Here is a 22,131-nt window from a genome sequence, read left to right on the forward strand (position 1 = left end):
AGAACCATCATCCAGGTAAAACCATTCTCCAGGTAAAACCATGGTCCAGGTAAAACCATCATCCAGGTAGAACCATCCTCCAGGTAAAACCATTCTCCAGGTAAAACCATCATCCAGGTAGAACCATTCTCCCAGTAAAACCATCCTCCAGGTAAAACCATCCTCCAGGTAGAACCATCATCCAGGTAGAACCATCATCCAGGTAAAAACATCCTCCAGGTAGAACCATCATCCAGGTAAACTCCAGGTAAGAAGCTAGTACAAACTATGATTCAGGTAAAACCATCCTCCAGGTTAAACCATCATCCAGGTAGAACCATCCTCCAGGTAAAACCATTCTCCAGGTAAAACCATGGTCCAGGTAAAACCATCCTCCAGGTAAAACCATCATCCAGGTAGAACCATCATCCAGGTAGAACCATCCTCCAGGTAAAACCATCATCCAGGTAGAACCATCATCCAGGTAGAACCATCCTCCAGGTAAAACCATCATCCAGGTAGAACCATCCTCCAGGTAAAACCATCATCCAGGTAGAACCATCATCCAGGTAGAACCATCCTCCAGGTAAAACCATCATCCAGGTAGAACCATCCTCCAGGTAAACTCCAGGTAAGAAGCTAGTACAAACTATGATTCAGGTAAAACCATCCTCCAGGTAAAACCATCCTCCAGGTAGAACCATCCTCCAGGTTAAACCATCCTCCAGGTAGAACCATCCTCCAGGTAAAACCATCCTCCAGGTAGAACCATCCTCCAGGTAGAACCATCATCCAGGTAAAACCATCCTCCAGGTAGAACCATCCTCCAGGTAGAACCATCCTCCAGGTAGAACCATCCTCCAGGTAAAACCATCCTCCAGGTAGAACCATCCTCCAGGTAAAACCATACTCCAGGTAGAACCATCCTCCAGGTAGAACCATCCTCCAGGTAGAACCATCCTCCAGGTAAAACCATCCTCCAGGTAGAACCATCCTCCAGGTAAAACCATCCTCCAGGTAGAACCATCCTCCAGGTAGACCCATCCTCCAGGTAGAACCATCCTCCAGGTAAACTCCAGGTAAAACCATCCTCCAGGTAGAACCATCCTCCAGGTAGAACCATCCTCCAGGTAAAACCATACTCCAGGTAGAACCATCCTCCAGGTAGAACCATCCTCCAGGTAGAACCATCCTCCAGGTAAACTCCAGGTAAAACCATCCTCCAGGTAGAACCATCCTCCAGGTAGAACCATCCTCCAGGTAGAACCATCCTCCAGGTAAAACCATCCTCCAGGTAAAACCATCCTCCAGGTAGAACCATCCTCCAGGTAAACTCCAGGTAAAACCATCCTCCAGGTAGAACCATCCTCCAGGTAAACTCCAGGTAGAACCATCCTCCAGGTAAAACCATCCTCCAGGTAGAACCATCCTCCAGGTAAACTCCAGGTAAAACCATCCTCCAGGTAGAACCATCCTCCAGGTAAAACCATCCTCCAGGTAGAACCATCCTCCAGGTAGAACCATCTTCCAGGTAGAACCATCTTCCAGGTAGAACCATCCTCCAGGTAAACTCCAGGTAAGAAGCTAGTACAAAGTCAAACCAGATGTTCATGTACACATCCTCCATTAAAGTACAAACACTGTAAAACTCCCAACTTGCAGTACTTTTGTCACAATGTTACATTTCGTCACGGAAGCTGACAAATGGTTCAGAAATTCAGTCAGATTGAGACCTCTTCACCACGTGCTATTTAACGACGACCTGCGCATGCGCTGATAGTAAACCGGAAGTAAACAAGCAGTTTTCCGCGTGGAGCCGCAGAGGAGTTTTAGACGGTGAGTGATTCAAATTATAAACTTCAGAACGTCTCAGACCCGGTTATCCCTGTAAAACCCGGTCTAGTTCTGGTCCCGGATCTCCCTGTGAGACCCGAGCCTGGTCCCGGTTTACGGTTTAACAGGCGGCCCTGTTAACTGGCGACTTTCGGCCGAACGCGTCTGTTGTGGTTCCGAGATCACGTAGCGGTTTAAGTCCTCAATTCAATGTCAACCCTTCTCGTAGAGTCTCTGGTCTACACATACCGGACTAGACCAGTAGAGTCTCTGGTCTACACATACCGGACTAGACCAGTAGAGTCTCTGGTCTACACATACCGGACTAGACCAGTAGAGTCTCTGGTCTACACATACCGGACTAGACCAGTAGAGTCTCTGGTCTACACATACCGGACTAGACCAGTAGAGTCTCTGGTCTACACATACCGGACTAGACCAGTAGAGTCTCTGGTCTACACATACCGGACTAGACCAGTAGAGTCTCTGGTCTACACATACCGGACTAGACCAGTAGAGTCTCTGGTCTACACATACCGGTCTAGACCAGTAGAGTCTCTGGTCTACACATACCGGACTAGACCAGTAGAGTCTCTGGTCTACACATACCGGACTAGACCAGTAGAGTCTCTGGTCTACACATACCGGTCTAGACCAGTAGAGTCTCTGGTCTACACATACCGGACTAGACCAGTAGAGTCTCTGGTCTACACATACCGGACTAGACCAGTAGAGTCTCTGGTCTACACATACCGGACTAGACCAGTAGAGTCTCTGGTCTACACATACCGGACTAGACCAGTAGAGTCTCTGGTCTACACATACCGGACTAGACCAGTAGAGTCTCTGGTCTACACATACCGGACTAGAACAGTAGAGTCTCTGGTCTACACATACCGGACTAGACCAGTAGAGTCTCTGGTCTACACATACCGGACTAGACCAGTAGAGTCTCTGGTCTACACATACCGGACTAGACCAGTAGAGTCTTTTAAAAAGACTGCCTTTGAAATAAAGTTGGTAAAATAACAAAACACACAAGCGACATAACATTTGGAGCTTGTTTTGTGCAAACACGTTTCACGTAGAAGAACTGTAGTGCAGTACAACAAAATACTATATATATATATATATACATATATATATATATATATAAATAAATATAATGCTATTAATCCCCAGTGGTGAAACTCATTAAGCACATACAAAAAATAATAATAGCAGTTCCAGATAAAAGCAGGATCCATGTAAACCTGTGAGGAGAGAAAGCACAAAGACTCCAAAGAAGAAGTTATTGATGAGCATTCATGAGACATGAATTCACAGGAGGAGAGAGAACGGAGCTGGTCTCAAAGACCAGAAACCCTGCAAGCTAACCTTTGGTTTCACTGTGCTTCTTGTTTTACAGCTTCAAACATCACCGTCTCCTGCCATGAAGCCTCCCTCCCATCAGGAGAAGAGAAGGTCACAAGTAGAGAAAAGTCCTTTACCTGTCGACATCGATGCACCTGAGCGGGTCAAGAAGAAGAAGAAGATCCAGAGGGAGGAAGCGGTCAGTCTTCCTCTCTCTGCTGCCGATGGAGATACAGGCAGCCAGAAGAAGAAGAGAAAGGAGAAGCAGGAAGTGGTCAAGGAGACACTGGTTACTGTAGAAACCAGAGAGACTGAAAAGAAGAAGAAGAAAGACAAGAACGGGCTGATTAAGGAAGGCATATCCACGGTAACAACAGACCATAACCACACGGCAACCAAAAAAAGTGGAATGAAGAAAAAGAAAGGTGCGAGTGTGGTTGAAGTATTCTTACAGGAAGGAGAGAAGAAGAAGAAGAAGAAAAGGAAACGGGAGACGGAGAAGATGAAGACGACAGAAGGAGGAAAGAAGAGTAAAAGAGCACCTGTAGAAGAAGAGCAGTGAGTTCTCTTCCTCTCTTTATATTGTTGTATTTAGATATCACTAAAGACAGAAAAGGGCTGTTATGAGTCGTAACCGTAGTAACGTCAGATGGTCTAACCCAAATCACTTGGTGACTTGTAATAACCGCAGTTATAGCAACATTAATATTCACACTTTATCCCAATCAATAACATAAGTTAAAGTCTTTTGTTGCTACAAACATTTGTAATGTTGTGAGATGATCTTTTATATTAGTTCATGAAATCAGAGCCCAGTGTTTATGTAACTCTGTAACTCTGTTCATCTGGTCACATGACATCTATTCATCTGTCCATCCGGGGAGAGGGATCCTCCTCTGTTGCTCTACAGAAGGGTTCTTCACTTTTTTCCCTGTCAAATGTTATTTTTGGGATGTGAGGTCAAAGGTCAGGGATGTCGTATGTGTACAGATTGTAAAGCCCTCTGAGGGGAGTTTGTAATTTGTGATATTGGGCTATACAAAACTGAATTTAATTAAATTATTCTGGTCCAATCAGAGCGCAGTGTTATTCTGGTCCAATCAGAGCGCAGTGTTATTCTGGTCCAATCAGAGTGCAGTGTTATTCTGGTCCAATCAGAGCGCAGTGTTATTCTGGTCCAATCAGAGCGCAGTATTATTCTGGTCCAATCAGAGCGCAGTGTTATTCTGGTCCAATCAGAGCGCAGTGTTATTCTGGTCCAATCAGAGCGCAGTATTATTCTGGTCCAATCAGAGCGCAGTGTTATTCTGGTCCAATCAGAGCGCAGTGTTATTCTGGTCCAATCAGAGCGCAGTGTTATTCTGGTCCAATCAGAGCGCAGTATTATTCTGGTCCAATCAGAGCGCAGTGTTATTCTGGTCCAATCAGAGCGCAGTGTTATTCTGGTCCAATCAGAGTGCAGTATTTCTTGGTAAACAGTGTACTGCCTGTGTTAGGAATGTTGCGATGTTGGAGGAGCTGCAGGAGTTTATTCCAGACGTCAAGAAGAAATCAGTCGAGCACATCAAAAGACTGCTGAGATACGACCTGCATCGCTTCAAAGACTTCAAACAGCAAGGTACTCGTATGGGGGAGGCTAACGGGAATTAGCTTTAGTTGTCAACTGTTAACAACAAGGTACTAGTACTGTAGACTTCAAGATATTAATACTGTAGACGACAAGGTACTAATACTGTAGACTTCAAGGTACTAATACTGTAGACGACAAGGTACTAATACTGTAGACGACAAGGTACTAATACTGTAGACTTCAAGGTACTAATACTGTAGACGACAAGGTACTAATACTGTAGACGACAAGGTACTAATACTGTAGACGACAAGGTACTAATACTGTAGACTTCAAGGTACTAATACTGTAGACGTCAAGGTACTAATACTGTAGACGACAAGGTACTAATACTGTAGACTTCAAGATATTAATACTGTAGACGACAAGGTACTAATACTGTAGACTTCAAGGTACTAATACTGTAGACGTCAAGATATTAATACTGTAGACGACAAGGTACTAATACTGTAGACTTCAAGATATTAATACTGTAGACGACAAGGTACTAATACTGTAGACAACAAGGTACTAATACTGTAGACTTCAAGATATTAATACTGTACACGACAAGGTACTAATACTGTAGACTTCAAGGTACTAATACTGTAGACGTCAAGGTACTAATACTGTAGACAACAAGGTACTAATACTGTAGACAACAAGGTACTAATACTGTAGACTTCAAGATATTAATACTGTAGACAACAAGGTACTAATACTGTAGACTTCAAGATATTAATACTGTAGACGACAAGGTATTAATACTGTAGACGTCAAGGTACTAATACTGTAGACAACAAGGTACTAATACTGTAGACTTCAAGATATTAATACTGTAGACTTCAAGGTATTAATACTGTAGACTTCAAGATATTAATATTGTAGACTTCAAGGTATTAATACTGTAGACGTCAAGTACTAATACTGTAGACGTCAAGTACTAATACTGTAGACGTCAAGGTACTAATACTGTAGACGTCAAGTACTAATACTGTTGACGACAAGGTACTAATACTGTAGACGTCAAGGTACTAATACTGTAGACGTCAAGGTACTAATACTGTAGACAACAAGGTACTAATACTGTAGACAACAAGGTACTAATACTGTAGACTTCAAGATATTAATACTGTAGACAACAAGGTACTAATACTGTAGACTTCAAGATATTAATACTGTAGACGACAAGGTATTAATACTGTAGACGTCAAGGTACTAATACTGTAGACAACAAGGTACTAATACTGTAGACTTCAAGATATTAATACTGTAGACTTCAAGGTATTAATACTGTAGACTTCAAGATATTAATATTGTAGACTTCAAGGTATTAATACTGTAGACGTCAAGTACTAATACTGTAGACGTCAAGTACTAATACTGTTGACGACAAGGTACTAATACTGTAGACGTCAAGGTACTAATACTGTTGACGACAAGGTACTAATACTGTAGACGTCAAGTACTAATACTGTTGACGACAAGGTACTAATACTGTAGACGTCAAGGTACTAATACTGTAGACGTCAAGGTACTGTAGACGTCAAGGTACTAATACTGTAGACGTCAAGGTACTAATTCTTGCATATGGGAAGCTCACCTGTTCTTCGCCCTCCAGGTGTGCCTCTGCGTCAGGGACGCTGTACTCAGCAGGAGAACCAGCAGATTAGGGAGAATGTCGCAAACTTCCTGGCTCTGACGGGCATCAGCTTGGCCAATGAGCTTCTGTTTCCTCAGAGGTACCAAGAGAAGAAGGCGGAGATCAGGAAGCTTAAAGTACAACATCACTTCCTGGAGAGGATTGGTACGTAAACAAACACACACCGTGTCACCCTGTAGACAAACGTCTTCATCATGATGGCCCTCCTGATAATGCAGTCTTTGTACTATAATGTTTGTGATACTAGAGTATTGTTGTACTGTAATGTGTGTGTGTGTGTGGTACTGTAGTATGTGGTACTGTAGTCTGTGGTACTGTAATGTGTGTGTGGTACTGTAGTCTGTGGTACTGTAATGTGTGTGTGGTACTGTAGTCTGTGTGGTACTGTAGTCTGTGGTACTGTAGTCTGTGTGGTACTGTAGTCTGTGGTACTGTAATGTGTGTGGTACTGTAGTCTGTGTGGTACTGTAGTCTGTGGTACTGTAATGTGTGTGTGGTACTGTAGTCTGTGTGGTAATGTAGTCTGTGGTACTGTAATGTGTGTGTAGTACTGTAGTCTGTGTGGTACTGTAATGTGTGTGTGGTACTGTAATGTGTGTGTGGTACTGTAATGTGTGTGTGGTACTGTAGTCTGTGTGGTACTGTAATGTGTGTGTGTGGTACTGTAGTCTGTGTGGCACTGTAGTCTGTGGTACTGTAATGTGTGTGGTACTGTAGTCTGGTACTGTAATGTGTGTGGTACTGTAGTCTGGTACTGTAATGTGTGTGTGGTACTGTAGTCCGTGTGGTAATGTAGTCTGTGGTACTGTAATGTGTGTGGTACTGTAGTCTGTGGTACTGTAGTCTGTGTGGTACTGTAGTCTGTGGTACTGTAATGTGTGTGTGGTACTGTAGTCTGTGTGGTAATGTAGTCTGTGGTACTGTAATGTGTGTGTAGTACTGTAGTCTGTGTGGTACTGTAATGTGTGTGTAGTACTGTAGTCTGTGTGGTAATGTAGTCTGTGGTACTGTAATGTGTGTGGGGTACTGTAGTCTGTGTGGTACTGTAATGTGTGTGTGGTACTGTAGTCTGTGGTACTGTAATGTGTGTGTGGTACTGTAGTCTGGTACTGTAATGTGTGTGTGGTACTGTAGTCTGTGTGGTAATGTAGTCTGTGGTACTGTAATGTGTGTGGTACTGTAGTCTGTGGTACTGTAATGTGTGTGGTACTGTAGTCTGTGTGGTAATGTAGTCTGTGGTACTGTAATGTGTGTGGGGTACTGTAGTCTGTGTGGTACTGTAGATTATGGGGTACTGTTGTCTGTGGTACTGTAATGTGTGTGGTACTGTAGATTATGGGGTACTGTAGTCTGTGGTACTGTAGTCTGTGGTACTGTAGTCTGTGTGGTACTGTAGTCTGTGGTACTATAGTCTGTGGTACTGTAGTCTGTGTGGTACTGTAGTCTGGTACTGTAGTCTGTGGTACTATAGTCTGTGGTACTGTAGTCTGTGTGGTACTGTAGTCTGTGTGGTACTGTAGTCTGTGGTACTATAGTCTGTGGTACTGTAGTCTGTGTGGTACTGTAGTCTGTGGTACTGTAATGTGTGTGTGGTACTGTAGATTATGGGGTACTGTAGTCTGTGTGGTACTGTAGTCTGTGGTACTATAGTCTGTGGTACTGTAGTTTGTGTGGTACTGTAGTCTGTGGTACTGTAGTCTGTGTGGTACTGTAGTATGTGGTACTGTAGTCTGTGGTACTATAGTCTGTGGTACTGTAGTTTGTGTGGTACTATAGTCTGTGGTACTGTAGTTTGTGTGGTACTGTAGTCTGGTACTGTAGTCTGTGTGGTACTGTAGTCTGTGGTACTATAGTCTGTGGTACTGTAGTTTGTGTGGTACTATAGTCTGTGGTACTGTAGTTTGTGTGGTACTATAGTCTGTGGTACTGTAGTCTGTGTGGTACTGTAGTCTGTGGTACTATAGTCTGTGTGGTACTGTAGTCTGTGGTACTGTAATGTGTGTGGTACTGTAGATTATGGGGTACTGTAGTCTGTGGTACTGTAATGTGTGTGGTACTGTAGATTATGGGGTACTGTAGTCTGTGTGGTACTGTAGATTATGAGGTTCTGTGGTAATGTAATGCGTGAGGTACTGTAGTCTGTGTGGTACTGTAGATTATGAGGTTCTGTGGTAATGTAATGCGTGAGGTACTGTAGATTATGAGGTTCTGTGGTAATGTAATGTGTGTGGTACTGTAGATTATGAGGTTCTGTGGTAATGTAATGTGTGTGGTACTGTAGATTATGAGGTTCTGTGGTAATGTAATGTGTGTGGTACTGTAGATTATGAGGTTCTGTGGTAATGTAATGCGTGAGGTACTGTAGATTATGAGGTTCTGTGGTAATGTAATGTGTGTGGTACTGTAGATTATGAGGTTCTGTGGTACTGTAATGTGTGTGGTACTGTAGATTATGGGGTACTGTAGTCTGTGTGGTACTGTAGATTATGAGGTTCTGTGGTAATGTAATGTGTGAGGTACTGTAGATTATGAGGTTCTGTGGTAATGTAATGTGTGTGGTACTGTAGATTATGAGGTTCTGTGGTAATGTGTGTGGTACTGTAGATTATGGGGTACTGTCGTCTGTGTGGTACTGTAGATTATGAGGTTCTGTGGTAATGTAATGTGTGAGGTACTGTAGATTATGGGGTACTGTAATGTGTGAGGTACTGTAGATTATGAGGTTCTGTGGTACTGTAATGTGTGAGGTACTGTAGATTATGGGGTACTGTAATGTGTGAGGTACTGTAGATTATGAGGTTCTGTGGTACTGTAATGTGTGTGGTACTGTAGATTATGGGGTACTGTAATGTGTGAGGTACTGTAGATTATGAGGTTCTGTGGTAATGTAATGTGTGAGGTACTGTAGATTATGAGGTTCTGTGGTAATGTAATGTGTGAGGTACTGTAGATTATGTGGTTCTGTGGTACTGTAATGTGTGAGGTACTGTAGATTATGGGGTACTGTAGTCTGTGGGGTACTGTAGTCTGTGTGGTACTGTAGATTATGGGGTACTGTAGTCTGTGGGGTACTGTAGTCTGTGTGGTACTGTAGATTATGAGGTTCTGTGGTAATGTAATGTGTGAGGTACTGTAGATTATGAGGTTCTGTGGTAATGTAATGTGTGAGGTACTGTAGTCTGTGGGGTACTGTAGATTATGGGGTACTGTAGTCTGTGTGGTACTGTAGATTATGGGGTACTGTAGTCTGTGGGGTACTGTAGTCTGTGTGGTACTGTAGATTATGGGGTACTGTAGTCTGTGTGGTACTGTAGATTATGAGGTTCTGTGGTAATGTAATGTGTGTGGTACTGTAGATTATGAGGTTCTGTGGTAATGTAATGTGTGAGGTACTGTAGATTATGAGGTTCTGTGGTAATGTAATGTGTGAGGTACTGTAGATTATGAGGTTCTGTGGTAATGTAATGTGTGAGGTACTGTAGATTATGAGGTTCTGTGGTAATGTAATGTGTGAGGTACTGTAGATTATGGGGTACTGTCGTCTGGGTGGGGATACAGGACTGGCAATACACCATAAACATTATGATACAAACCACACAGCAGGTTTTAATATGAACTCTATAACTTTCTGTCCCCCCCCCTCTGCCTGTCTGTCTCTGCCTGCCTGTCTCTCTCTCTGTCTGTCTGCCTGTCTCGCTGCCTGCCTGTCTCTCTGCCTGTCTGTCTTCCCAGCTGAGGGGATTCCTCGTACGTGTCACATGGTTTACACCAGAGCCAAGAAGATGTTTGACGACAGGAACTATATGGGAAGGTCAGAGGTCACACTGTTAGAGGAGAACCCTCTGTATCTATACTTTGGTTCTCCAGCTAGGAGGGTTCTCTGTGTGTTCATGTTCTACCTGTGGGTGTCCTCACTCAGGTTCTCCAAGGAGGAGATGCATTCTCTGAAGAAGTTCCAGAACCTCCATGGTAACGACTGGAAGACGATCTCTCAGAAGATGAACCGCAGCACGTACTCCTTAGAGAAGCGCTTCGCCCACACAGCTCTAGGTCGTGGTTCATGGAGCCCAGATGAGGTCTCTAGATTGAAGAAGGCTCTAAAGGATCACCTGGAGGTTCTGGTCCATCAGAACTCAGATCCTAGTCTGAGCAGGCACCAGCTGAGTGACGACCTGCCCTGGAGGAAGATCAGTCAGACAGTCGGGACCAGGTCCTGGACCCAGTGTCGGCTCAAGTGGTCAGTACACCTGCTTTGTCTGGTTCTGATACTGGACCGGTACTCTGGCTCGCATGGAAACAGACACAGATCCTTTAGATCTTCAGGTTATTGGGTCTTCAGGTCTGGAGGTCTTTTTGGTTTCAGGACTTCAGGTGTATGATGTTTGTGTTTCAGGTTCTCCATCTTGAAGGTTAAACTGGCTTCAGGTGTCACTACCTTCAATAGAGGACCTGAAGGACTTGACGCTAAAATCCGACTCATCCACACGTAAGATTACATAACACACCCGTCCTTTCAAAGTAAAACTCCCTGTCCACGTGTTTTCTTTTGAAAGGCCAATACAGGTCTTCGTGCTAAGCTAACAAAAACAGGGTTTGAAAAGAAAGTTCTCCTTGATTCTTTTAAATGTAGGTACACATCTAAGATAATGCGATCATGTTTTAATGTTCTTATTTTAAATATATTCATCCCATAATACCACAATATGTCTGTTCATGAGGTTCAGTGGGGTACCCGGGCTCTGTTTATGAGTCAGTGGGGGATCCGGGCTCTGTTTATGAGTCAGTGGGGGACCCGGGCTCTGTTTATGAGTCAGTGGGGGACCCGGGCTCTGTTTATGAGTCAGTGGGGGACCCGGGCTCTGTTTATGAGTCAGTGGGGGACCCGGGCTCTGTTTATGAGTCAGTGGGGGACCCGGGCTCTGTTTATGAGTCAGTGGGGGACCCGGGCTCTGTTTATGAGTCAGTGGGGGATCCGGGCTCTGTTTATGAGTCAGTGGGGGACCCGGGCTCTGTTTATGAGTCAGTGGGGGACCCGGGCTCTGTTTATGAGTCAGTGGGGGATCCGGGCTCTGTTTATGAGTCAGTGGGGGACCCGGGCTCTGTTTATGAGTCAGTGGGGGACCCGGGCTCTGTTTATGAGTCAGTGGGGGATCCGGGCTCTGTTTATGAGAGTCAGTGGGGGATCCGGGCTCTGTTTATGAGAGTCAGTGGGGGACCCGGGCTCTGTTTATGAGTCAGTGGGGGACCCGGGCTCTGTTTATGAGTCAGTGGGGGACCCGGGCTCTGTTTATGAGAGTCAGTGGGGGATCCGGGCTCTGTTTATGAGAGTCAGTGGGGGATCCGGGCTCTGTTTATGAGTCAGTGGGGGATCCGGGCTCTGTTTATGAGAGTCAGTGGGGGATCCGGGCTCTGTTTATGAGTCAGTGGGGGATCCGGGCTCTGTTTATGAGAGTCAGTGGGGGATCCGGGCTCTGTTTATGAGAGTCAGTGGGGGATCCGGGCTCTGTTTATGAGAGTCAGTGGGGGACCCGGGCTCTGTTTATGAGTCAGTGGGGGACCCGGGCTCTGTTTATGAGTCAGTGGGGGACCCGGGCTCTGTTTATGAGTCAGTGGGGGATCCGGGCTCTGTTTATGAGTCAGTGGGGGATCCGGGCTCTGTTTATGAGTCAGTGGGGGATCCGGGCTCTGTTTATGAGTCAGTGGGGGACCCGGGCTCTGTTTATGAGTCAGTGGGGGACCCGGGCTCTGTTTATGAGTCAGTGGGGGATCCGGGCTCTGTTTATGAGTCAGTGGGGGACCCGGGCTCTGTTTATGAGTCAGTGGGGGACCCGGGCTCTGTTTATGAGTCAGTGGGGGATCCGGGCTCTGTTTATGAGAGTCAGTGGGGGACCCGGGCTCTGTTTATGAGTCAGTGGGGGATCCGGGCTCTGTTTATGAGAGTCAGTGGGGGACCCGGGCTCTGTTTATGAGTCAGTGGGGGATCCGGGCTCTGTTTATGAGAGTCAGTGGGGGACCCGGGCTCTGTTTATGAGTCAGTGGGGGATCCGGGCTCTGTTTATGAGAGTCAGTGGGGGACCCGGGCTCTGTTTATGAGAGTCAGTGGGGGACCCGGGCTCTGTTTATGAGTCAGTGGGGGATCCGGGCTCTGTTTATGAGAGTCAGTGGGGGACCCGGGCTCTGTTTATGAGAGTCAGTGGGGGACCCGGGCTCTGTTTATGAGTCAGTGGGGGATCCGGGCTCTGTTTATGAGAGTCAGTGGGGGACCCGGGCTCTGTTTATGAGAGTCAGTGGGGGACTCAGGCTCTATTAATGAGCCCGACTGCCGACAGGAAGAAGCTGTCTGTGTGGCGTGAGGTCCTGGTCCTGGTCCTGATGGACCTCAGCCTCCTGCCAGATGAAGGAACTCCAACAGTTCTTGTCCAGGGTGAGAGAGTCAGCTTCAATTGTTCTTGCTCTTCAGGGTCCTGAAGTGAACAAGGACCAGAGGATGGACTCAGTGATGGAGATCCTGAATTGAAGTCTGGTTCAACTATCCTGATTACTGAAGTCTGGTTCAACTATCCTGATTACTGAAGTCTGGTTCAACTATCCTGATTACTGAAGTCTGGTTCAACTATCCTGATTACTGAAGTCTGGTTCAACTATCCTGATTACTGAAGTCTGGTTCAACTATCCTGATTACTGAAGTCTGGTTCAACTATCCTGATTACTGAAGTCTGGTTCAACTATCCTGATTACTGAAGTCTGGATCAACTATCCTGATTACTGAAGTCTGGTTCAACTATCCTGATTACTGACGTCTGGTTCAACTCTCCTGATTACTGAAGTCTGGTTCAACTATCCTGATTACTGAAGTCTGGATCAACTATCCTGATTACTGAAGTCTGGTTCAACTATCCTGATTACTGACGTCTGGTTCAACTATCCTGATTACTGAAGTCTGGTTCAACTATCCTGATTACTGAAGTCTGGTTCAACTATCCTGATTACTGAAGTCTGGTTCAACTCTCCTGATTACTGAAGTCTGGTTCAACTATCCTGATTACTGAAGTCTGGTTCAACTATCCTGATTACTGAAGTCTGGTTCAACTCTCCTGATTACTGAAGTCTGGATCAACTATCCTGATTACTGAAGTCTGGTTCAACTATCCTGATTACTGAAGTCTGGTTCAACTATCCTGATTACTGAAGTCTGGTTCAACTATCCTGATTACTGAAGTCTGGTTCAACTATCCTGATTACTGAAGTCTGGTTCAACTATCCTGATTACTGAAGTCTGGTTCAACTATCCTGATTACTGAAGTCTGGTTCAACTCTCCTGAGTACTGAAGTCTGGTTCAACTATCCTGATTACTGAAGTCTGGTTCAACTATCCTGATTACTGAAGTCTGGTTCAACTATCCTGAGTACTGAAGTCTGGATCAACTATCCTGAGTACTGAAGTCTGGTTCAACTATCCTGATTACTGAAGTCTGGTTCAACTATCCTGATTACTGAAGTCTGGTTCAACTATCCTGAGTACTGAAGTCTGGTTCAACTCTCCTGATTACTGAAGTCTGGTTCAACTCTCCTGATTACTGAAGTCTGGTTCAACTCTCCTGATTACTGAAGTCTGGATCAACTATCCTGAATTGAAGTCTGGTTCAACTATCCTGATTACTGAAGTCTGGTTCAACTATCCTGATTACTGAAGTCTGGTTCAACTCTCCTGATTACTGAAGTCTGGTTCAACTATCCTGAGTACTGAAGTCTGGATCAACTATCCTGATTACTGAAGTCTGGATCAACTATCCTGATTACTGAAGTCTGGTTCAACTATCATGATTACTGAAGTCTGGTTCAACTATCATGATTACTGAAGTCTGGTTTAGATTAACGAGATGGTTTGAGTGCGGATCAGCCTTTGAGAAACCGGGATAGCCTGACTTCAATCATTGGGTTAATTTAAACTGGATAATAGGACATTTGATCGACTTAGTTGAACAACGTACGAGAAATAGGGCTCATAACTCTCAAAGATTCAGGTATCACTTTATATTTAATATTTAGGTTTTATGAAGTTTGCATTTTGACTTTTGAAAGTGTATTAATCTTAAAAACAACTTAAATTGACAATGAAGTTGAGTTTAGTTCATTGAGTTTTCTAATTGGGGGCTTGCAATAAGTTAAGGACATTAAGTATAAATGTATCAAATATAGTAGTTTTCTGTTTCAACATCAAACAAAGAAAATATGTTCCTAGTTTGTTCTGACTCAAACAGCAACAATAATAATAATATTATTAACTGTGTTTCAGGCTGTACAACATGCGTGTGGATGACGTAGCAGAAATCGACTGGGACGAGGTCGCTCAGACTATTGGGTGAGGTCAAAGGTCAAACTGTCATACCAGATCAAGAGATAAGATAACAAGAAAAAACCTGGAAGTAAACATGTTATACAGGAGGTATACATGAGGTAAACATGTTATACTTGAGGTAAACATGTTATACAGGTTGTAAACAGGTACACATGTTATACTGGTGGTATACAGGAGGTAAACATGTTATACAGGAGGTATACATGAGGTAAACATGTTATACTGGAGGTAAACATGTTATACAGGTTGTAAACAGGTACACATGTTATACTGGTGGTATACAGGAGGTAAACATGTTATACTGGAGGTATACATGAGGTAAACATGTTATACAGGAGGTATACATGAGGTAAACATGTTATACAGGAGGTATACATGAGGTAAACATGTTATACAGGAGGTATACATGAGGTAAACATGTTATACTGGAGGTAAACATGTTATACAGGTTGTAAACAGGTACACATGTTATACTGGTGGTATACAGGAGGTAAACATGTTATACTGGAGGTATACAGGAGGTAAACATGTTATACAGTAGGTATACATGAGGTAAACATGTTATACAGGAGGTATACATGAGGTAAACATGTTATACAGGAGGTATACATGAGGTAAACATGTTATACAGGAGGTATACATGAGGTAAACATGTTATACAGGAGGTATACATGAGGTAAACATGTTATACAGGTTGTAAACAGGTACACATGTTATACTGGAGGTATACAGGAGGTAAACATGTTATACAGTAGGTATACATGAGGTAAACATGTTATACAGGAGGTATACATGAGGTAAACATGTTATACAGGAGGTATACATGAGGTAAACATGTTATACAGGTTGTAAACAGGTACACATGTTATACTGGAGGTATACAGGAGGTAAACATGTTATACAGGAGGTATACATGAGGTAAACATGTTATACAGGAGGTATACAGGAGGTAAACATGTTATACAGGTTGTAAACAGGTACACATGTTATACAGGAGGTATACATGAGGTAAACATGTTATACAGGAGGTATACATGAGGTAAACATGTTATACTGGAGGTATACATGAGGTAAACATGTTATACAGGAGGTATACATGAGGTAAACATGTTATACAGGAGGTAAACATGTTATACTGGAGGTAAACATGTTATACAGGTTTTAAACAGGTACACATGTTATACAGGAGGTATACATGAGGTAAACATGTTATACTGGAGGTAAACATGTTATACAGGTTGTAAACAGGTACACATGTTATACTGGTGGTATACAGGAGGTAAACATGTTATACTGGTGGTATACAGGAGGTAAACATGTTATACAGGAGGTATACATGAGGTAAACATGTTATACAGGAGGTATACATGAGGTAAACATGTTATACAGGAGGTAAACATGAGGTAAACATGTTGTACTGGTGGTATACATGAGGTAAACATGTTATACAGGTGGTATACATGAGGTAAACATGTTATACTGGTGGTATACAGGAGGTAAACATGTTATACAGGAGGTAAACATGAGGTAAACATGTTATACTGGTGGTATACATGAGGTAAACATGTTATACAGGAGGTTTACCTCCTGTATAACATGTTTACCTCCTGTATAACATGTATAACATGTTTACCTCCTGTATAACATGTTTACCTCCTGTATAACATGTTTACCTCCTGTATAACATGTATAACATGTTTACCTCCTGTATAACATGTTTACCTCCTGTATAACATGTATAACATGTTTACCTCCTGTATAACATGTTTACCTCATGTATAACATGTTTACCTCCTGTATAACATGTATAACATGTTTACCTCCTGTATAACATGTTTACCTCCTGTATAACATGTATAACATGTTTACCTCCTGTATAACATGTATAACATGTTTACCTCCTGTATAACATGTATAACATGTTTACCTCCTGTATAACATGTTTACCTCCTGTATAACATGTATAACATGTTTACCTCCTGTATAACATGTTTACCTCCTGTATAACATGTTTACCTCCTGTATAACATGTTTACCTCCTGTATAACATGTATAACATGTTTACCTCCTGTATAACATGTATAACATGTTTACCTCCTGTATAACATGTATAACATGTTTACCTCCTGTATAACATGTTTACCTCCTGTATATGTTTACCTGCTGCATAAGATGTTTACCACATGTTTACCTCCTACAATAATTAATTGTACTTTCTCAATCAAAACAAATCACACACAAATGATCATTTCATCCAACATGCATAATATCTGGGCGGGTTCACCTGTAATACTTTATCAGAACCTGGACAGGTGAACCTCACTAGCCAATGATGGGGCTGATCAAATTATTATTGATATATGTCAGTATTGAATATTGTATACAGCTCTGAGCCGTAGTACTACAGTGTGGCAGTAGTAGTACTACAGTGTGGCAGTAGTAATACTACAGTGTGGCAGTAGTAGTACTACAGTGTGGCAGTAGTAGTACTACAGTGTGGCAGGAGTAGTACTACAGTGTGGCAGTAGTAATACTACAGGGTGGCAGTAGTAGTACTACAGTGTGGCAGTAGTAATACTACAGTGTGGCAGTAGTAGTACTACAGTGTGGTAGTACTACAGTGTGGCAGTAGTAGTACTACAGTGTGGCAGTAGTAATACTACAGTGTGGCAGTAGTAGTACTACAGTGTGGCAGTAGTAATACTACAGTGTGGCAGTAGTAGTACTACAGTGTGGTAGTACTACAGTGTGGCAGTAGTAGTACTACAGTGTGGCAGTAGTAGTACTACAGTGTGGCAGTAGTAATACCGGTGTTTTTGTGGTATTACTACAAAGTATTCTACAAAGTGTGTTCTTGTGTTTCAGGAACGTGACGACTGTGTGTGTTCAGAAAAGCTTCCACAGAATGAAAGTCTCCAGAGTTCCTCACTGGGCCAGTTTATCCTACGGAGGTCAGTACTGCAGCACCGTATCAGTCAGTACTGCAGCACCGTATCAGTCAGTACTGCAACACCGTATCAGTCAGTACTGCAGCACCGTATCAGTCAGTACTGCAACACCGTATCAGTCAGTACTGCAGCACCGTATCAGTCAGTACTGCAACACCGTATCAGTCAGTACTGCAGCACCGTATCAGTCAGTACTGCAGCACCGTATCAGTCAGTACTGCAACACCGTATCAGTCAGTACTGCGGCACCGTATCAGTCAGTACTGCGGCACCGTATCAGTCAGTACTGCAGCACCGTATCAGTCAGTACTGCAACACCGTATCAGTCAGTACTGCAACACCGTATCAGTCAGTACTGCAACACCGTATCAGTCAGTACTCGTATCAGTCAGTACTGCGACACTGTATCAGTCAGTACTGCAGCACCTTATCAGTCAGTACTGCAGCACCGTATCAGTCAGTACTGCAACACCGTATCAGTCAGTACTGCAGCACCTTATCAGTCAGTACTGCAACACTGTATCAGTCAGTACTGCAACACCGTATCAGTCAGTACTGCAACACCGTATCAGTCAGTACTGCAGCACCTTATCAGTCAGTACTGCAACACCGTATCAGTCAGTACTGCAACACCGTATCAGTCAGTACTGCGACACTGTATCAGTCAGTACTGCGACACTGTATCAGTCAGTACTGCGACACTGTATCAGTCAGTACTGCGACACCTTATCAGTCAGTACTGCGACACCGTATCAGTCAGTACTGCGGCAACGTATCAGTCAGTACTGCAACACCGTATCAGTCAGTACTGCAACACCGTATCAGTCAGTTGATATAATGTGTCTGTGATGTTGCTTCAGAGATCATCGACTTCCTGCAGCTGAAGGCGGCTCCTGTCCTGAAGGAGAAACTGAAGCGGTTAAAGATGGAGAGGAGCAGGGAGGAGGCGCAGGAGGAGAGCTTCTTGCTGTCGGACATCGTCTCCTCACACGGCGAAGATGACGACTACATGGAGCTGGACAACAGTCAGCTGACCGCTGGCCAATCACAACACAGATAGATCTAAACAAAGGAGTGTGATTGGCTGTCACCTCAGTGGACGGACTTCCTGTCAGTGGGACTAAACCAGGTTTAATCCTAACGGCGGCCTGGTTCACTTCCTGTTTTCTGTCACATTAAAACATTCATTTTCATATTCGAATGTCTGGCTTTTAGTAAAGTAAAATATATATTCAAATTAAGAGTATTAATTGGCAGTATACCAGCCAGGTTGGTAATGGTGGGCTCCTCCATTCCCAAGGACCTGGCTCCGCCTCCCGTTCCCTCAACACCTCAGTGCTCCCCCTCTTTAGCCCTTTTTCACCAAAGGAAGAGAGGAACATATCCTCCTGCTGCAGATACCACCACCATAGGTGAAGGGCCAGGTTACGCATAGAACTGGAAGGCAAAGTTAGAGAAAATAGGGATTTGATTCACACAATAATATTTGGGGAAGAAAATCAGAACAAAGCGAATAAATATATTACATTTCATGTCATTTAGCTGACGCTTTTATCCAAAGCGACTTACAATCATGTGACATTAACACACCGTAGAACAGCTACAGGGAACAACTCAGGGTTAAGTGTGTTGCTCAAGGACACATCGACTAGGGCGGGGATTGAACCAACAACCCCCTGATTGAAAGACGGACCTGCTAACCACTGACGCACAGTCAGTGTTCAACATACTTGTTCTGAGGTCTACATCAACTTATTAAACAAAGCCTAGTGAGGGCTCTATGAAACACGAGACACTGCTGGTCCATTTATATACTCTGCTGGGCAGTCCATAGATTGAAGGGGAGAGAAGACCTCCTCACCGGCTGCTGAGGACATCCCTCTGGCTGTGGTAGAATGGCAAAGTACAATCATCCAGGCCAGTCTATTAAGGCAGGTGTGCTGCAGCAGCTCAGTCTTTTCAGAAGGACTGCCGGCTCCAGTAACTGACAGGGAAGGCCGTTAACGCTTTTATTACCATCCATCCATCATCACCTCTTATCTGGGGTCGGGTCGCGGTGGCAGCAGGTCCAGCAGGCCGACCCAGGCTTCCCTCTCACCAGCAACACTTTCCAGCTCATTCTGGGGGATCCCGAGGCGTTCCAAGGCCAGCCGGGAGATATAATCCCTCCAGCGTGTCCTCGGTCTTCCCCGGGGCCTCCTACCAGTTGGACGTGCCCGGAAAACCTCTAATGGGAGGCGTCCAGGAGGCATCCTGACTAGATGAACCACCTCAGCTGACTCCTTTGGACACCAAGGAGCAGCGACTCGACTCCAAGCTCCCCCCTGATGTCCGAGCTCCTTATGGTAGCTTTAAGGCTTCGTAGGCGAGAAGAAGAACTTTAAATGTGATTCTTGATTTTACAGGGAGCCAGTGCAGAGCAGCTAATACAGGAGTCATGTGATCTCTTTTCTTAGTTTTTGTGAGTACACGAGCTGCAGCATTCTGGATCAACTGGAGGGACTTAAGAGACTTATTAGAGCAGCCTGATAATAAGGAGTTGCAGTAATCTAGTCTGGAAGTAACAAACGCGTGAACCAGCTTTTCTGCATCTTTTTGAGACAAGATGTGCCTGATTTTTGAAATGTTACAATCCTTGAGATTTGCTTCCCAGTAAAATAACTTCAGTTTTGTCTGAGTTTAACATCAGGAAGTTGCAGGTCATCCATGTTTTTATGTCTTTAAGACATTCTTGAAGTTTAGCGAGCTGGTTGGTCTCCTCTGGTTTGATCCATAGATATAATTGAGTATCGTCTGCATAGCAATTAAAGTTTATGGAGTGTTTCCTGATAATATTGCCCAAAGGAAGCATATATAAGGTAAATAAAATTGGTCCAAGCACAGAACCTTGTGGAACTCCGTGATTAACGTTGGTGGTCATTGAGGCTTCATCGTTTACAAATACAAATTGAGATCGATCTGATAAATGGGGATTTGTGAGAAGTTCTTCCGGAGGTGGGAGTTGAAGACCTCCTGGACAGGATCCTCCTCCAGACGTTCCCAGTTCACCCTCACTACACGTTTGGGCTTGCCAGGTCTCTCTAGCCGAGTCCCCCGCCATCTGATCCAACTCACCACCAGGTGGTGATCAGTTGACAGCTCTGCTCCTCTCTTCACCCGAGTGTCCAAGACATACGGCCACAGATCAGATGATACGATTACAAAGTCCATCATTGATCTCCGGCCTAAGGTGTTCTGGTACCAGGTCCACTTATGAGCCACCTTATGTATGTGTTCAGATTGTAAAGCCCTCTGAGGCAAATTTGTAATTTTGGGCTTTACAAAATAAACCGAATTGAACTATGTGTGAACATGGTGTTTGTTATGGACGTGGTCCAGCTGAACCCTGTGGAGTCCACATTGATGGGTCGGGTCATGGCCCGGCAGCTTAAGGAGAGTTGAACGTGTTTAAGACTAGACTGAACTGTTGGATTATCATGAGATTATTATCAGATTTAAGATTATTAGTCTGCTTCATGCTGTCTGAGCTGCGGTTATCAAACACTATCTACTTATATCTGCAATAATCAATATTGATCACCAACTAATTATTATTTATATTGTAGTATTAATCTTGAATTGAACATGTTTTGAATATTCCGTAAATATTAGAACATTATTTCTAGTTGACATTTAGAGAATTAGCATATTATTAAAAAGAGACTACCATCTCCCTGATATACTTTAATGACATGGTTATTAATAGTAAATCCATCACTTTAAGGAACATTTATCAGGATTAATAAATACATGACACAGTATTGTTACATTGTTTCTTCAAGAGATTAAAGTTGATGAATTCAGATGGAAATAAGGCCGTGGTCAGATTACAGATAAAGATAATTATGGATGTTTTCATTAATATATTAATTTACAGACAACATTAAAGACAGTGTCAGGTTTAGATATTAAATATTGAACATGTTTATTTATCATTTTTAATCATTAAATATTTCTCTACAAACATTCAGATGATCACATGATGAGTTTCCTGATTCGTCCATATGAAGAGTGCATTGTGGGTAGTTCATCGGGCAGTGATGGCCTGCAGGCTGCTGGTCCTCTTCATGATGTTTGGGACAAAATGGAGTCCTGACGCTCTCTCGATGGTTTCTATGGGAACCAGGAAGCGATCCAGAGGAACCTTCTCATCGATTGGCTCGTTGGGTAAAACATACGACCGAAGCTCCACCCCCCTGCCGTCTACCTGCTCCAGGATCAGCACCTGAGGAGGCACAAGACCGGAGAACACATCCGTTGTCATCACCACCACCACCATCATCATCATCATCATCACCACCGTCAACACCACCACCATCACCATCATCACCACCACCATCACCATCAT

At 43.7% G+C, this 22,131-nt stretch overlaps 3 protein-coding genes across 5 annotated transcripts in view; 1 reads left to right on the plus strand and 2 right to left on the minus strand.

Annotated features, from left to right (window-relative positions):
- LOC117736285 (myosin light chain 1, cardiac muscle-like) overlaps positions 1-6,445 on the minus strand; it is a 20,517-nt gene extending 14,072 nt beyond the window's left edge. The window contains exon 1 of the mRNA XM_034541509.1: positions 6,378-6,445. The gene's annotated coding sequence lies outside the window, so the exon portion shown is untranslated. The remainder of the gene's footprint in view (positions 1-6,377) is intronic.
- LOC117736284 (transcription termination factor 1-like) lies at positions 1,749-18,937 on the plus strand. Its single transcript, XM_034541508.1, has 10 exons — positions 1,749-1,815; positions 3,221-3,723; positions 4,662-4,783; positions 6,396-6,581; positions 10,170-10,248; positions 10,357-10,674; positions 10,831-10,923; positions 14,734-14,799; positions 17,662-17,747; positions 18,605-18,937. The coding sequence occupies exons 2-10, from the start codon at positions 3,245-3,247 to the stop codon at positions 18,802-18,804; spliced, it is 1,629 nt and encodes a 542-aa protein (XP_034397399.1). The 5' UTR covers positions 1,749-1,815; positions 3,221-3,244; the 3' UTR covers positions 18,805-18,937.
- Positions 18,938-21,683: 2,746 nt separating this feature from the next.
- Positions 21,684-22,131, minus strand: part of endog (endonuclease G) — an 11,551-nt gene continuing 11,103 nt past the window's right edge. For all 3 annotated transcript variants that reach the window (XM_034542431.1, XM_034542430.1, XM_034542432.1), the window contains one exon: positions 21,684-22,008. In XM_034542431.1, coding sequence (XP_034398322.1) covers positions 21,811-22,008 — 198 coding nt within the window. In that variant the 3' untranslated portion in view covers positions 21,684-21,810. The remainder of the gene's footprint in view (positions 22,009-22,131) is intronic.

The sequence above is a fragment of the Cyclopterus lumpus genome, chromosome 9, assembly GCF_009769545.1.
Source record: "Cyclopterus lumpus isolate fCycLum1 chromosome 9, fCycLum1.pri, whole genome shotgun sequence".
Lineage (NCBI taxonomy): Eukaryota > Metazoa > Chordata > Actinopteri > Perciformes > Cyclopteridae > Cyclopterus > Cyclopterus lumpus.